Below are 18,141 nucleotides of genomic sequence, written 5' to 3'. Positions count from 1 at the left end.
TCTGTGCGTGTTTCTGTGTGTCTGTTTGCTTGTACCCTCACCCTGACCACGGCTTTCAACCGATTCTGATGAAACTTGACACACACATAGCCCAATGTCATAATTCAAAACTAACTCAGCCAAAATTTTGAAAAGTTCCCCCAGTTCTGAAAAAAATCGATAAATTCGACATGGGGTCGAGAATCAGAAACACGAACCACAAACTGTCTAGGGTACGCAACTCCATCCTTTTTTAACTCTCAAAAAAAAATTTACCATATTTTTTTCCATTTTTTGGCTATAACTCTCTAAAAATGCTTTATAGTTATTTCCCTTACAAACCTGAGCAACGCCGGGCGATACTGCTAGTATATATATATATACATATTTTAATGAGTTTAATTGTTTTGTATAGTCATAGAGTGACCATTGGTTTTGTACCTATAAAGCGCTTGACTAAAAAATTTAACTCCCTAAAAAATATACATATTACTGCTCTAAAACCTGAAAGTGTGCTTCTTTTTTGGAATATATGAACTACCAGAGATTCCATACACACACACACAGTCACACTTTATCCTGTGGACCCAGTCCTTGACAAAGATATTGGAGTTCAAATAATTTGAGCATCACTGTGTGTTTTCTATATTGAGCAACTCTAGCTCTTGCCTTTAACTGTATGTATACATACATATATAATTAATAATGTATTCTTTCAAAAATTAAAAATAACAAGAGCATATTATCCTAAAAGAAAGCTCTCAAAAGATTGCATTCTATATCATATTCGAGTTAGAATTGTAAAACGAAGTAAGAAAACAAAAAGAGTGGAAGAGAGATAGGGATCAATTAATTTTGGATTATAATTAAAGATAAAATATTAATATTAATAGGAATTTTAACCAGATATAGATATAGTTATCATGGTGAGTCACTTTAAATGAACACTAGAAAGAAATTCTATGCAGTCTCTGATATATAAATAGATGGGAAGGCCCTGGATTTGATCAAAAGTCTACTTGATCAGGATTGATGTGGTGCTATAGAAAACACCTAACAATAACAAGTTTCAGTGATTAAACACTTAATTACAAAATTTACTTTAGTGGAAAATGAGAGTTATGAACACTAACCACATATCCCAATAATCTCTAGGGAGCTTCTGGCAAATATCTAAAGACAAGGGAGCTAAGCCTTCGTTATCCAATACAACTTGCCTGATTCTCAACATGAGACCAATTAGAGAATTACAACTAATATGAAACATGCAAGTGTTGGAATAAGGCTAAGATCTTTAGTTATTATCATCCTGTCCTAAAGGTAACATTTCCAATAAACTCTTTCACTTGTTCTCAAGTGAAACGATTCCATTTGAGTAATGTAAACAATCAAAACAACCAGCCATCAGTTTCCAATTAGTTTGGTGTTTAGCCCGCAAGTCATTTTCTCTCCGTCTCTTTGCATGTCAAATTAAGTGGGGTGAGAAAAGTTGAGAAGTTTCATGTCTAGCCCAAGGCACAACACAACACCAATAAATAGCACAAGCCAACAAGGAAGTTGTTATGCAGACACACTACCTGCTAGAAAAAACAGCTAAATCTCTTCCCAAATCATCTGGCATCTTAACAAAAGGATGGTCATAAACTACATCAGAGAGAGAGAGAGAGAGAGAGGAATGAGGTATGGCCATGGTTAGAGTACCTTTCATCATAGGTCTGTCTGATCTGGGTTGACCTGGGATTAAACAAAGATAACAAGACACAACACAAGTCAAACCTATGAACCTTCCAATTAAAAAGATTGACAGCTTATACATCTAGCCATTGTGCTGTTATTTTCCAGTTGTAGTTTGTGATCATTAGTATATGACACAGCAGATTCTTTTACCAAAGTGGTCTATTCAATGACCAGTAGAGAATCTGAGAACAACATAAAAAAATAACAGCCATTATTTACTGGTATCACCTTCCTGTATACATCCATCTTTTCATTTCTAAGAATAAATCTGCAATAAGTGAAACTGACTTTTAACCACCACCAACCTAGGCCAGTTAGCTCCTCCATACTATAGTCTGAAATAGTGTAAAGCCAAGAAAAGAAAAAGGCTGTAGATGCTACTGTAAGAAATAAAAAAACTTCTCTTCCCTTGATAAGGAATCTGTCATTCCAGGTTATTTTGTTTTATTATAAGTATAAAACTCTGTTATGACCATATCTCAATTGAGGTACATTGCCTATGAGTTTCAATTAATATTGAAAAAATTATCTAGAATAGAGGAATTTAACAAAATTTCCTTTTTCTTAAGTTGATGTTTGAAGTTTTGCACAAGTCTGGCATTGTTTTACAGATTGGATCTCCTTCACATCACTAACCACTTTACAAAACCACTTTACAGCTTAAATCTTGGACTTTTCAGTGTCAGGCCTGCGTGCCTCCACAACCGACGATTGTGTCTCCCCCTGCCACTCCCGTGGAGGAGGCGGAACAGCAACAGCAGCAACAACAAAATCAACCACAACCAGAGCAGCAGCAGCAACAACAACAGCAGCAGCAACAACAAAATCAACCACAACCAGAGCAGCAGCAACAACAAAATCAACCACAACCAGAGCAGCAGCAACAACAACAGCAACAACAAAATCAACCACAACCAGAGCAACAGCAGCAACAACAACAACACCAATTGACCAGTGCGGTTCTTGCAGAACTGCAACAATCGATCTGTGCTTTAAAAGGGGAAGTAGCAGGAATAAAAGCAACCATTCAGGTTGGACTCCACAATGAGGGGTCTTATCGGAATGCTCTGCTAAAGAACCTCCCTGTACCTGTACCTCTTGTTGCATTTAAGACCGCGGATTCTGCCACCCATGAAGTCATTGCCATTGGGGTGCCAGAAGACATGGCTGATCTTCAGGCTTTTGCTGCCAACTCAGCCAAAGACCTAGGCTGCGTTCCCCCAACGGGTGCTATCCGCCTTGGACGACCTGGCCCAAAACCTAGGCTCATCAAGTTGTCTTTTAAGGACCCCACTGAGGCAACCTCTTACCATCTGGCCTCAGTTAAAGCTGGGCGGGAAAATCGGACCACCTTCCGAACACGCCCAGGCTTACCGTCCAATGTACGTCCGAAGCTACGTGTAGTGGCTTCCCTGAATAGGAACTCAGCTCTACAGGAAAGCTTCAGTCTTCGGGAAGATGGACAAATCTGGAGATTTGTCAAGACTACTGAAACGTGGAAGAGAGATACCAGCTGGTCTGAGTGCTCTCTACCCACAATAACTAAAAAGACTACAGCAACTCAGGGAAACTAAGCCAGAACAACCTGCCATCCTCTACACACCATCATAAACTGCGAGCAGGGTACAAATTGTTGTCCTTAAATGCTCGCAGTTTATGCAACAAAATACATTTGTTCAACACCTACGTTAGAAGTGTTGACCCTGACTTCATCACTGTCACGGAAACATGGGCGCATTCCTTACTCTGTGATGGGGTTTTCAACATTACGGGGTACAACCTCTTCCGTAAGGACCGCACTAACTGCCGTGGTGGTGGTGTGATGGTCTACGTTCGTTCAAATTTTTTGGTAATTCCTTGTGCCGATTTGAACGAATCACAAGAAGAAGTTTTTTTCTGTGACATGCGTATGACCATGTCAACACTCCTGCTTGGCGTTGTTTATCGTCCCCCAAGTTACCGTCGGGACACACAGCTTTGCAATGTCCTCCGAGCTGCTGCCAGGAAAACAGCCACTTATGTGTTTATTGCAGGCGATTTCAATCATCCTGAGATTGATTGGGAGACCTTCCATTGGCCACAGAGTGCAAACGATTTTGTTGAGCTTGTGCTGGACTCAAACTGGTCACAAGTAGTCACCTCTCCAACAAGAGGCGACAACACCTTGGACCTGCTCTTCACCACAACTCCTGAAGCGGTTATCAATTGCACTACGGAGGAACCTCTAGGTGACTCTGATCATGCTATGATCATCGCCAATCTGGCTCTTGCGGGCAACAAAAACCTGAACCATCTCCAATCTGCTTCCTTCGATTGGAAGAGAGCAGATTGGAACCTGTACCACACTGAACTACAGCACCCAAACTGGCGTGAATTCTACAACTCTGGAGATGTGAATACTATACTCCAGAGTATCCTGGACTCAATATGGGCAGCATGTGCAGCATCAGTGCCACGTAAACAAAAAAAGAAGAACCGCCCCAAAAGGGCAATTTGGGAAACTTCAGCGGTCCGACTGCTGAACGGGAATACAGGTTGCATAAATCAGACACCAACAGGAAGAAGCGGAATAAATCCTCCAACCATCTCAAGCAAGTGACAAAAAAAGCAGTGCTTGAATTTGAACAGTGCAAAGCAGCCAATCCTGACAGCAAGGTTTTCTGGAAATATGTGCACTCAAAGCAGAGACCTCACTCTCCAGTGGGCCCTCTTCGCAACCCTCACACAAACCAGATCACTGACGGCCCCAAGGAATGCGCAGAACTCATTGCCGAGTGCTATGCAAACATATTCACTGTTGAAAGTCAAAATGTACCATCTTCACCATCACTAACAGCAAACTCCATAACAACTATGGAATTTACACCTGCAATGCTGCGACGTCACCTTCAAAATAAGCGCAACTATGCCTCCCCTGGTCTTGATGGAGTTACATACCTGCTTCTCAAACGTGGCAGGCACTTTCTATTTTCTTCCAGTACTGTCTCAACAATGGTGCTACTCCGGAGCAGTGGAAAACTGCCAGTGTCATTCCTCTGTTCAAAAAGGGCGACCGCACATCACCTGTCAACTATCGCCCAGTCAGTCTCACTAGCTGTATTGCAAAACTGATGGAATCGTGTGTCAGAGAAACACTCTGGAACTTCTGGAGCTCTCACAGTCTCATCCGACCCTCACAATATGGATTTGTCCCTAACTCCAGCTGCAGTGACCAGCTTGTCGAGTTCCTTGAGGACATTACTCAGATTACTGACAGTGGCTCATGGGTGGATGTTGTCTACCTTGACTTTGCTAAGGCTTTCAACTCTGTGCCACACAAAAGGCTTATGGTGAAACCCTCTGCAATGGGTGTGGGGGATGACCTTTTTAACTGGTTGAAATCCTTCATCCTCAGCCGAAAGGAGGTAGTCACAGTTCTAGGACAGCACTCTACACCATATGAGATGTCATCGGGTGTACCACAGGGATCTGTCCTTGGCCCCCTCTTGTTTGTGGCATACATTAACGACATAGATGCCAATTTAAAGAATGCCACAGTATTGAAATATGCAGACGACATCAAGCTGTACCTTGAAATCAAGAGGACAGATCCTGATGTCTACAACTCTTTCCTGCAATCAGACCTAGACACAATGCAGCAATGGATCACAGACTGGCAACTGAAACTGGCTGTGGACAAGTGTACCACCATGCATTTTGGGAGAAAAAACCCTGCGTTCACATACTCCCTCCACAACACTGATATCAAGAAATCCTCTTGCGAGCGTGACCTAGGCATCACTGTCAGCAGTGATCTGCGTTGGTCAAAGCATATCTCTAAGATTGTCAGGAAGGCCGAGGGTGTCTTGGCATCACTCAGCAGGTCTTTTGTTAGCCGCTCTCCAGCCATCTATTTAAAACTGTATACAGCTATGGTACGACCACACTTGGAATTCGCATCATCAGTTTGGAACACCTATCTTGCATAGAACATTGACCTCCTGGAATCTGTCCAGAGACGTGCAACCAAACGCATACCCTCCATCAGACACCTACCATATTCTGAGCGCCTTGTTTCCCTGGGCATGGATTCACTGAAGCTCCGGCGTTTGGCGACGGACTTGGTAAACACCCACAAAGTTATCAACCACCTCACCAACAACAACACTGAACACCTTTTTGATCTCCATGTGTCTAACACACGTGGACATGCCTACAAAGTCAGAAAACAATACAGCTCCCATGACTTTCGGAAACATTTTTTCACGCTCAGAGTTGCTGAAGCATGGAATAAACTGCCTGCGTCAGTTGTTGACTGCCATGACACTGCATCTTTTAAGGCCCTCATGCTTTCCGAAATCCGCCGAAACTTCACCTGATTATATATACACTTTAGATGAGTTGTAGTGCACCTGAGCACTGTACACAATTATTATTATTATTATTAAAATAGATTGATGCCTTTTATCATGTTACCAGCACTAGAAGAGTTGGCAGAAACGTTAGCACGCTGGGAGAAATGCTTAGCAGTACTTCGTCTGCCGCTACGTTCTGAGTTCAAATTCCACTGAGGTCGACTTTGCCTTTCATCCTTTCGGGGTTGATATAATTGACTTAATCCGTTTGTCTGTCCCCTCTATGTGTAGCCCCTTGTGGGCAGTAAAGAAATAAGAAGGGTTGTTCGTGACAGGACTCCAGAATATGTTGAGTCACTGCTCTCCTAGATGGGCTGCTTTCACAACAGCTTACAAAGTCCATGTCTTCCATATTCATGTAATTTATTCATTTATTTAGAAATATTACTCTCCTTAAAAAGTTCTTTGGTAAAATTTTATGACAGAAGGCTTTACTTTTACTACGAACTCTTTAAATGGACAGCTTTGTACCCCAGAATCAAGAATGATCACTGGCAGATTAGTACCAAAAGGGTTAATTCTATCAAAATTATGGCTTCCTGTTCTTTTATGTTTCAGAGAGTTTATGATTGAAATAATTAGAAGTTGTTATGGCAGGAGCAGGATGCCCATCAATAAATGCTTCTGTTATTTAAAACAACAACAATAATAATGATGATGATAATAAATAATCCACTCGAAAGAAAAATGGCTGATGAGAGTGGGAAAAGAGAGGGAGGATGGAAACAGTCAAGAACTAGTCAGGAATGAAATACAGAGAATGAAAACCAGAACAATTGCTGAAAGAGGAATTAGAAGATGGAATATGGAAAGGAATTAAATCACAAGATGAATCAGCTAATTTGGATTAACCCTAGAATAATTCACGTTGAAGAAATTAAGGATAGCTAGTGCAAAGCAGTTTATTGGATGTGATCAACCAAACTGGCATAGAAAAGCAGCATGTTGAAACATGTATGACTGGCTGATTATTAACTCAATGAAGTCTTAAAGATCATACTGCATAAAGATATTAAGATTAGCCATATTTCTCAGATCATTATATAACACAGCAGCTACCTCATCAGGGCTTACTTCAGACAATAACTTTTATCAAAAAACAGCAATCCTATTTTTTTTTTGTTACCTTATTTATATATGTTGCATTTGATGAATAGCAGCATTGCTGGTTACTGGTTTCCAACTGGCCAATCACTGGTTTGTTGCATTTTTTGAGTGACAAGGAAGTGCTTAACTCAACGCAGAACTGATATCTCAAAGGATTTCGTTTCTAAAGTACCAGTTTATAGTTTGATGTTTATATCCTCCACTAATATACATAGGAGGAAGAGGTACAGACACATACATACATGATATATATGTGCCATCTGCTGGTACCATGTAAAAGCACCCATGTTGGTGCCATGTATAAGACACTAGTACTGGTGCTACGTATAATGCACTGATGCAGGTACCACATAAAAAACACCCAGTACACTCTGCATAACGGTTGGCATTAGGAAGGACATTCAATCACAGAAACCATGTCATAACAGACAATGGAACACAGTGCAACTCACTGGCTTGCTAGCTCCTGTCAAACCATCCAACCCATGCCAGCATGAAAAACAGGCATATGATGATGATGATATATGAATGTTTGTTTTTATGCTAAGTTACATGAAGTTATATATTTAAGAAAATTTAACATTTCCCTCTATACTTTTTAGTAGAGTACATATATTCTTTTATCCTTTTACTGGTTTCAGCTAAAGACTGGGGCCATGCTGGAGCACCATGAACTTTTACAAGGAGAAAATTGACTGAGACTTTGAGGTTTTAGCTTGCTTGCTTTCATTGAATGTTTGATGAAGGTAAACAAGCTGAAACTTCAAAGTCATCATCAACTTTTTCATTGTAAAACACGCATGCACGCACGCATGCGCACACACACACACTTCTGCATAGTTAACATCTGTCAAATTCCATTAACTTGGTATGAGCCAAACTGGGGTTACGGTAGGAAATAACTTTTGTCTTTGCTCATGAGACTAAACAGTGAAACTGAACTAAAAACCACGTGGTTGTTGCAAGGTAAACCTCTTAACCAGGCAATCAAACCTACATGAATCTTCACTACAATTTGCACGTGCTCAAGTGAAATATTTCGTTCTCTTTCTTTCTGTCTTTCCTTCCTTCCTGGCGATGCTGTCCCAAACGTAAAGCCACGATCACAGTATCTAAATGCCTGCTTTGAAGATGAAAGATGACAATGTGCAGTACGACTGAAGAAATTATCTACGTACATGAAGATATAATTAGCTTTATAGGTATTTTGGGTTTAAAACCAAATTTATATAGCATAAACAACCCATTAACCCAAATACCGTGGTTCTGACCAGTAATTCAATTATCATAGGAGATAGAAAGAAAGATAGAGCCAGATAGATTGATAGATAAATAGTGCAAAAGAGAGAATGTGTTTATATGTAAGTGCATACATGAGTAACTGGATGGACTCCTTGTAAAAATTCCCTGAAGGTTTAGAGATACTTTACTGCAGTCCGATAAATTGATATTTATAAGGCTGGACCAGATATATAGATGGTCTGTTTCTTGAGAAAATGGTTGGCATTGAATGAATATAAATTTTATTTTAAGATCCCATCTGGATGTTGAATTTCAGAGGTCTTATACCATGAAAACTGTTTGTCAATTTGAACTTAGCACTGGAAGTTAATACAATAACATTGCTACCCACAGAAATGGATTATGCTTTTCCCTGGTATTTATTTATAGCAATATTGACTGAACTGTCGAGATTTGGATAAACCAACAAAGGAGCCTCTAGAAATAACAGTCAATAAAAAGTAGAATACATGCTATCATTATCTTTTACTGGTTTTAATCATTGAGATATGGCCATGTTGGGGCACCACCTTGAGGATTTTAGCAAAACATATCAACATCAGTAATTATTTTTCCAGCCTGGTACTTATTCTATCAGTTTCTTTTGCCGAATTACTATGTTATAAGGATGTAAACAAACCAACTCCAATTGTCAAATGATGGTGGTGGCAAACACTAAGGCACACATACACACATGTATATAAATTAATATAAGCAGCTAAAAGCAACATAAAACCATAAAGGAAAATTTTAATTGCCACTAATTGTGACTGAGGGTGCTGAATAGTGCTTATATTGCTAGAAATAATAGTTAAAACCCTTAAAGCTGCATAAGCACACATTTTTATACACTGACAGGGGAGATAACTGCTTCATAAGCAAAGCTAGAAAACTACTGGACTAGTTTATTGCCCAGATAGTTCAGCTAAAAACCCTGTCAGTATACATATTTACCATTTTATGGCTGATTTAGGGAAATGCTAATGTGTATACTAATACACACACACACACACAATTTATGGCTCAGTGGTTAGAGTGTCGAGTTCACAATCATGAGGTAATGAGTTTGATTCCCAGACCGGGCTGTGTCGTGTTCTTGAGCAAGACACTTTATTTCACGTTGCTCCAGTTCACTCAACTGTAGAAATGAGTTGCGATGTCACTGGTGCTAAGCTGTATCGGCCTTTGCCTTTCCTTTGGATAACATCAGTGGCATGGAGAAGGGAGGTTGGAATGCATGGGAGACTGCTGGTTTTGCACAAACAACCTTGCCTGGACTTGTACCTTGGAGGGGAACTTTCTAGGTGCAATCCCATGGTCATTCATGACCGAAGGGGATTTTAAGATACACAATGGGCTTTTACACAGTTTCTTTATACCAAATACACTTATCAGGCATTGGCTGACCTAGGGTTATAGTAGAAGACACTTGACCAGTGCTGGTCTGGGGCTAAACAGCAGCTTCCTCCATGATTGGATATAGCATTATTTTTGGTTAGAACACAATATTTCTTCTACATTTTTTTTATTATTCTTGTACTTTTTTCGACACAAACACTAAATAAACGTTATTAAGATATTCTAATGAAGAACAAGTCTGAAATTGATATTATTAGCAAGAACAAACCTAACAGGAAAAATGGGCCCAGTTACTTCATGTCGAGAAGGTGTTGTTATTGTATCAAAAAGTAATTCAAAATATTTCAATTTTAAGAAGTTATCTTAAGAATTAAAACAAAGATTGCCAGTTTTGTAATCAGAAAGTGATTGTAAAAATAATGAAGTAAAATGAAGTGTGAAATTTAAAAATTATTTAGAGAGCTTTTCCAATAAGGTTATTGTATATGCACACATGTGTGCACATACATGCATGCAGAGTTATTTTGCTTGGATTTAGATCAGCGTTTCAATCTAGATGTATCCCGATTTATAAAAATCACAAATTTCTTTCTGCTTTAAATTCAAATCCCAACGAAAGACTAAATTAAAAGTTAATTTGAAGTGTCAGATGAAAGGAGAGAAGAATACACATAACTACATAGAAGAAAGAAAATATTTGTGTTTCTTATGCTTCAATTCAGACCGGGGGGACAGGGGGAGAGAGAGAGAGAGAGAGAGTGAGTGAGTGAGGGAGAGAGAGATAGAGAGAATTCTATTATATTGCCATCTTCAAAATAACTGTGCAGTGAACGTTTGAATTCTTTTTGCATTTAAATCAGTTAATGGTTTGTACTAGGGTACCCAAAGAATTGTTAGGAACAGTGATTAAACAGTGATTTGTTAAGAATTAAAGACTCTATGCCAAACATTGAATTAAATAATGAATCTTTCTATGATAAAAGACCAAGGAAATTTCCTAAACTTGAAACTGAATCATGTTAAGAACAGAATTCAGATCAATGCATTTGTTAGAAAATCTTTCAGAGTTAATATAGAAAATGTTTCAATGTATTATTCTGGATTGTGGATGAGATATTCAGAATCAATTGTTAATACTGGATCCAAAATTCCAAGTCGGAAAACCTGAAACAGTTTTATTTGATTATTAAGGTGCAGGCACGGCTGTGGTATGGTAAGAAGCTTGCTTTCCAACCACATAGTTCTGGGTTCAGCCCTACTGCATGTTGTCTACTTTAGCTGCAGATCGACCAAAGCCTTGTGAGAAACTGAAAGAAGTCTGTGTATGTATGTGCATATATATATATATTATATAAGAGGAAAAATCAAAACCAAGGCAGAACGAGTATCTTAAGTCATTTATAATAATTTAATTAGGGTAAGGTGAATGATGGGAACATAAACATACCAATATTGCTTTTAGCTGCTTATATTAATTTATATACATGTGTGTATGTGTGCCTTAGTGTTTGCCACCACCATCATTTGAAGTCTTACAGCCGTTTCTGGGATAACCCAAGTGGTATGATAGTATGTCCACACACTGGGCATTCCATCATTAGAGACGAGGCATGAATATTTGAGACAGGGAAAATTTACAGTTTACAAAGAATAAAACTCACAGTTTATAAGGAATAAAATAGAAGAATAAAGAGTAAAGGTAGTTAGAGTATAGGCAGGAGGATAATGTTCACAACTGATCTTTTTCCAGAGGATGTGGATGGAACCCTAATATGGATCCCTAGATCCAGCCTTAGCTGTGATCTTGGAACCTAATGGTTGACCAGCTGTAGCACTTACTCAGCGTACCTATTCTTTTAGATCACAAGTGAATTAAACCCCTCATATTCTATATATATATATATATATATAATATATATATATATATATATTATATATATATATATATATATATATGTGGTTTTAGAACAATAGCTCTGTTTATATATAAGTGGTATTCTAATACCCAACTGAATTTTGCTTGTATTTTTCACCTATAAAGGTATAAACTTGCTAGCCACTTTATTATTATCATTATCAATAATGGTGATGATACCTTATTTAATTTTGTATTGTACTGGCTTACATAATGTTTGTTTCTGAATGTCACGGAGGCATTCAAATGAAAGAACACACATGGTGTAATGTGATGAATATTTCAGAAATAGATGTTTTGTGGTAAGTCTGGCTGATGAGCTTTAAGTATGTTTTTCATAAAGAAAGTGAAATCAATTGATCTCCAAATATCCGTATTCCTTACTTCTGTAGTTCATACAACGTAAGCATATTTCTGTTATATTCGTTGCATTCGTCATGTGTATTTTAATAGCAATTTGTAGTTCTAGAGCGATAGCCCTGTTTATATATAAGTGATATTCTAATACCCTACTGAATTCTGTTTGTATTTTTTTTTTTACCTATAAAGGCATAAACCTGCTAGCTACTTTATTATTATTATTAATAATGGTAATAATACCTTATTTATCATCATCATTATTATCATCGTTTAACATCCGTTTTCCATGCTAGCATGGGTTGGACAATTTGACTGAGATCTGGTGAACTAGATAGCTGCACCAGACTCCAATCTGATTTGGCAGAGTTTCTACAGCTGGATGCCCTTCCAAATGCCAACCACTTCAGGAGTGTAGTGGGTGCTTTTACGTGCCACCGGCACGAGGGCCAATCGGGTGGTACTGGCAATGGCCACGGTGCCAGTAAGGCAACGCAAGTAACGTTCACGCTCAAATGGTGTTTCTTATGTGCCACCGGCACGGAAGCCAGTTTGTTGCTCTGGCAACGATCACACTTGGATGGTGCTCTTAGTGCGCCACTAGCACAGATGCCATATATATATATATATATATATATATATATATATATATATATGCTGCTTGACAACTGTGTTGGTATGTTTATGTTCCCGTAACTTAGCGGTTTGGAAAAAGGGACCGATAGGAAAAGTACCAGGTTTTGGCCCAGTATGGCTGCAGTCTAATAACTGAAACAAATAAAAAATAAAAGATGTAGAGAGCTAATCCTCACTACATCATATCTTGAAGTTATTGATTTTCTCTCCCCATATCAATTACTTCACTTATTTTGTCAACTTCCTATTTGTATAAGTGTTTCTAATGGGGATCACCATTAAAAAAAAAAACAGAAAAGAGCTGTACTGTCAGTCATCACTCACAAACATGAACAGTACTGTATACAATGCTTTCACTTATGTTTTTTGGGTGTTTATGTAGTTGCGAGTCGTCATCTTAATGGTTAGGGGTATTTGGCTCACGATTTCGACTCCTGGTGGTGTGGTGTGTCCTTGAGCAAGACACATTATTTCACATTGAATTACAGTTGTACCTGTAATTCAAAGGGGGCCACGCTCGTCACATCCTGTTTCATGCTAAATCTCCCTGAGACATTTGTTAAGGGTACACAAACATGAATTTGTGGAGTGCTCAGCCACTTGCATATTTATTTTATGAGCAGACTGTTCTGTTGATTGGATCAACTGGGAGTTTTGTTGTTGTAACCGACAGAGTGCCGGTTGCTGGAAGTATGTGAAATGAAGTGACTTGTTCAAAGATACAATACATCACTTGTTCCAGGAACTGAATGCATGATCCTATGTTGAAGAGTTGGACATATGAGCCATTAGGTTACACATCTTCACAGGTGCAGGTGTGGCTGTGTGGTAAGAAGCTTGCTTCTCAACCACATGGTTCTGGGTTCAGCCCCACTGAGTGGCACCTTGGGCAAGTGTCTTCTTCTATAGCCTCGAGCCGACCAAAGCCTTGTGAGTGGATTTGGTAGATGGAAACTCAAAGAAGCCCATGTGTGTGTATCTGTGTTTGTCCCCCACCATAACGTGACAACCAGTGTTGGTGTGTTTACATCCCTGTAACATTAGCGGTTCAGCAAAAGAGAACCGATAGAATAAGTACTAGGCTTACAAAGAATAAGTCCTGGGGTCGATTTATTCAACACTAAAGGCAGTGCTCCAGCATGGCCACAGTAAAAAAAATGACTGAAACAAGTAAAAGAGCAAGCTGTGAAATGTACCTAATAAGTTAGAAATGGCTTTTGGGTATCCTATGGTCTTCAGTGAAAATATTAAATTAACAACTGCAGAGCAAAAGTTACCCAGTTTGATTCCAATATAATTAACTGCTTGAAATCTGAAATATATCTATTTCAAATTTACAACTGCAATTATGTGAAAAAGCTGATATTTATGTAGGGTTTTCTAAAATCCATGTAGTTGTAATTAACACCAACATAATCCTGAGTAGAAATTTAAAAGAAAAAAAAAAAAGGCTTAGAGAAGTTGAGAAATTATTATTAATAACGTATGGTTAATTCTTATTGCTTTTGAATAATCTCATTAAGTGGAATTGAAATACCAAGAAATAAATTGAAAATGATTAGTTTCTAAAGTATAAGGCTTCTGGAATATTTGTTTCCCCACGTGGCTGAAAGTAAAGTTGAGATTAAGAATTTCTCTTTAGAATCTTGTTCTCTCTGGTTGATTCCTCTGCACAGCACTTATGTCAAAGTGTTTTCTACTATAGCTTCAACTCCATCAATAACTTGTGAATGGAATTTGGTAAATGGAATCTATATGGAAGATTGTCATATAAGCATGTGTATATAAATATATATGATATGTATTTCTTGCTAAACATTGAAGAGAAGGAACTAAGATGATAAAATGTTTTCAACAAGTTTGGTAATAACTTGCTGAAATGCTTGTATATTTTATAATACATAATATCCCAAATACATTTTCTTTATTTTACCAATACTATGCTTGTGTGTGCGTATGTGTGTGTGTGTGTGAGGGTATGCATACATGTATGTGTGTGTGTGTGTACACATACACATTTATGTCATTTAGCAAGAAATTCAATAGGCAAAAAGCCCTTGTGATATTTATTTAGCTGAGTTAAGACCGAATCCCTTGTCATTCTTGCCCTCGTAAGTAGAGAACTAGGAACCTGGAACTGAGTTATGACATAACGTTTAAGAAATGGAACTGTGAGAAGTTCTTCTTTTAATGACACTCCAGAGAGAAGCACAAAGAGGATTGGTAAAGCACTGTTTAAGACAAAATTCAGTTCACTGCCTTCAGCGGAATCGATATAATACATAATATAATAACACCAAGAACTGAAATACAAGAGCAATTTGAGCCAGTCAACAAATCTGGCATTCAAGATAAATCTCAAATACAATCATAAAATATTCACTTACTTTTAAGTAATAGACCAAAAGTTCATTGAGAGAAGGATCAGCGTTTAGGTTGACTAAATAAAAACGGCTCTGTTCAACTTTGATTCCAGAAGTCTGGACAGATATTCCCATATTTTCCAAAGCCTTGTGTCTTTCCTAGAAAGAAAATAAATAAAATTAAAAATTAAATTTACAAAGGTAATTCAAAAATATGTAAACCTAGAACGATTTTAAATGGAAATATTTAACATTGTATAAACATGATACATATATGTGTACACTCACAAACACACACACACACAATAAAAAGTATCTTTGAAGTGCAGTTCAAAAGGGAATTTATCGAACCAATGTATACCACATTCAATCTATAAAGAGTCACCTTTTTGGCCATGAATTTGTATTAGTCAACATTAACAAATTCTGTTCTACATCTTGCATTCAAATTAAAATGTAAAGATTCTTTTATGCTAGAGGACTATTAAAATCTGACTGAACTCATCTTCAAACAGGAAGTTACGATAACTTTTGATAAAGTCTTTGGACGAGAAGATCTTTGATGTATTACAAATCAAACTAATTTGCTGCCACTAGAATAACGAGATGGTTGAGATAATTATGGTTTCCAGGCAATGACTACATCATCACACGAACAACAAATTTTGTAAGAGCCGCATCTTCACTTTTTAAAAAAATTCTCTTTATTCCCTCCCAACAGCAACAGTGTATAAAATGGATAATAGCAGAAAGATTACAGCATTGACATAGATTTGGTGAGAAAAAAGAAGGCTAACACACTAATCATAATTTAGTAAAGTTACAATTAGTATTATAGAGAAATATTTAATTCTTTGGTGTCATGGGTACTTTACTATCATCGACGACTGAAAAAAACCTCATTTTGAGATTTGAAATACTCTATATACTTTTATTGTGAATACACTGTATGAAAGAACAGATTACCAAACGGAAAGTATTTAACGATGACAACAATAATTATTACAGCAACAAAAGTTATGTTTACACAGATGAAAACATCAATTGGAATATTCACTGAACAAAACTGCAGGTAGATCAATGAGAATAAAAGAAATTAACCAGATGGCATCAATACACCTGTCAACTAAAACTCACGAGAGTACTTACAGTGGAAGTTAATTATCTGAAGTGAAATCAGTAATTAGAAAGACAGCTTATTGCTAATGACATCCTACAAGAGAAGTCTAGTCTTGAATATTTCCAAGCTATAAAGCTGTAGCAAGTTAAAACAGGATTGCAGAGAAGAGCTAAAATTGTCTGAAAACACTAAGCAATATGAAATATCTTTCATCAGCACCAAAAATATGTGAGAGAAACAATAGCAGTCTTGTTATTTAATAGTAGTGGGCTAGCTGTGAAGGCACATGGCTTAGTGGTTAGGGTATTTGGCTCACTATCATAAGGTCATCAGTTCAATTCCTGGTAGCACACTGTGTCCTTTAGCAAGACACTTTATTTCACATTGTTGCAGTCCACTCAGCTTACAAAAAATGCATTGTAACTGTATTAAACTTACAGGTTTGGGGAAGCTTGGAAGAATTCAGAACTATGGGTACTTCTCTAAATGAGATATAAGTAGTAACAACACTAGACAGTAATATTTTTGTCACTATAACGTGACTGTTCCATGCAGAACTATGTTATTACATTTTAACCCCAGGAAAACATATTTTCCAGCTGTTTAACATCACACAACCAGTATCTGATATATTGTAAAGGAGCAAATCACTTCGCTCCAGCTTGACAAGACCAGTAGAACATAGTTTCTGGGTCTTTACCCATCCTTGGTACTGGTGAAAACTTTAAAGGGACATAGGCGTAGGAGTGGCTGTGAGGTAAGTAGCTTGCTTATGAACCACATGGTTCCAGGTTCAGTCACACTGCATGGCACCTTGAGCAAGTGTCTTCTACTATAACCTGGGGCCGACCAAAGCCTTGTGAGTGGATCTGGTAGACGGAAACTGAAAGAAGCCCGTCGTATATCTGTATATATACATATATATATGTATGTATGTATGTATGTGTGTGTGCATATGTTTGTATGTCTGTGTTTATCCCCCCAACATCGCTTGACAACTGATGCTAGTGTGTTTACATCCCCATAACTTAGCTGTTCGGCATAAGAGACCGATAGAATAAATACTAGGCTTACAAAGAATAAGTCCTAGGGATTGATTTGCATGACTAAAGGCGGTGCTCCAGCATGGCCACAGTCAAATGACTGAAACAAGTAAAAGAGTAAAGAGTAAAAGAGCAGACATTTTAGCTTAAAAAGAATATCATTTGTAGATGCAGAGGTTTTGTAATAAAAACTAATGCTCATTAGTCTTCTAGCTAAATGATTGTTGGAACTGTCAATGACAACAGGTTGTCATTGTTGTATCTTAGACAAACGGGAGCCCTGATTGAGGAGACATATAATCATAGGCATTCCCACTGTGACCATCTCATCTTTTTGTACTTAAAAGACTAAATCATCCAGGGTGTCCTTCCAAAAGAGCAGTGATGTGTCTCCCGATGGATGTTTAGCTGCTATTTACTGAACAGCCATGAAGAGGCTCCCTTGATTAAAAAAAAAGAAGCAAAAACTAAATAAAAGGGTCAAGAATAACAATAAATTTTCTAACAAAAAAAAAAGGAAAAGTGGTGTTTGGATTGGATGTCTGTGTAGACGTGTGTGTGTATCACAGAATTAGTTATAGTTAGTTCAGCATCCATGAGGAAAGCATTCCTGATATGATTGTAACTTTGCGAGGAAGGAGTGTATAAAACTAGTCAATACTCAGTGAAACAATGAGTACACAAAGTGATAAGAAAGGTAAAGATGCAAAACTTGAAGCAAATGTAACGGTTGATACAGATGGAATAAGTTCAGAGAATTGCATTTATTTCTAAAAGTTATAATAATAATAATAACACACATCCTACGCAGAACACTTTCAATACAGTAATCACCAGAGCATCACAACAA

The 18,141-nt window shown here is 37.7% G+C and overlaps 1 protein-coding gene and 1 long non-coding RNA gene across 20 annotated transcripts in view; both read right to left on the bottom strand.

Annotated features, from left to right (window-relative positions):
* Window positions 1-3,146, bottom strand: part of LOC118763114 — a 6,457-nt gene extending 3,311 nt beyond the window's left edge. The window contains exons 1-2 of the long non-coding RNA XR_004998868.1: window positions 2,846-3,146; window positions 61-65 (exon numbers count right to left, since the gene is read on the bottom strand). This is a non-coding gene — a long non-coding RNA (uncharacterized LOC118763114). The remainder of the gene's footprint in view (window positions 1-60; window positions 66-2,845) is intronic.
* Window positions 1-18,141, bottom strand: part of LOC115211116 (kinesin-like protein KIF13B) — a 772,943-nt gene that overhangs the window by 209,034 nt on the left and 545,768 nt on the right. For all 19 annotated transcript variants that reach the window (XM_036502438.1, XM_036502452.1, XM_036502447.1 and 16 more), the window contains one exon: window positions 15,153-15,287. In XM_036502438.1, coding sequence (XP_036358331.1) covers window positions 15,153-15,287 — 135 coding nt within the window. The remainder of the gene's footprint in view (window positions 1-15,152; window positions 15,288-18,141) is intronic.

Source organism: Octopus sinensis, linkage group LG4 (genome assembly GCF_006345805.1).
Source record: "Octopus sinensis linkage group LG4, ASM634580v1, whole genome shotgun sequence".
In the NCBI taxonomy this organism is placed as follows: domain Eukaryota; kingdom Metazoa; phylum Mollusca; class Cephalopoda; order Octopoda; family Octopodidae; genus Octopus; species Octopus sinensis.
The sequence above is the reverse complement of the archived record's forward strand: the minus strand, read 5'-3'. Positions and strand labels throughout refer to the sequence as shown.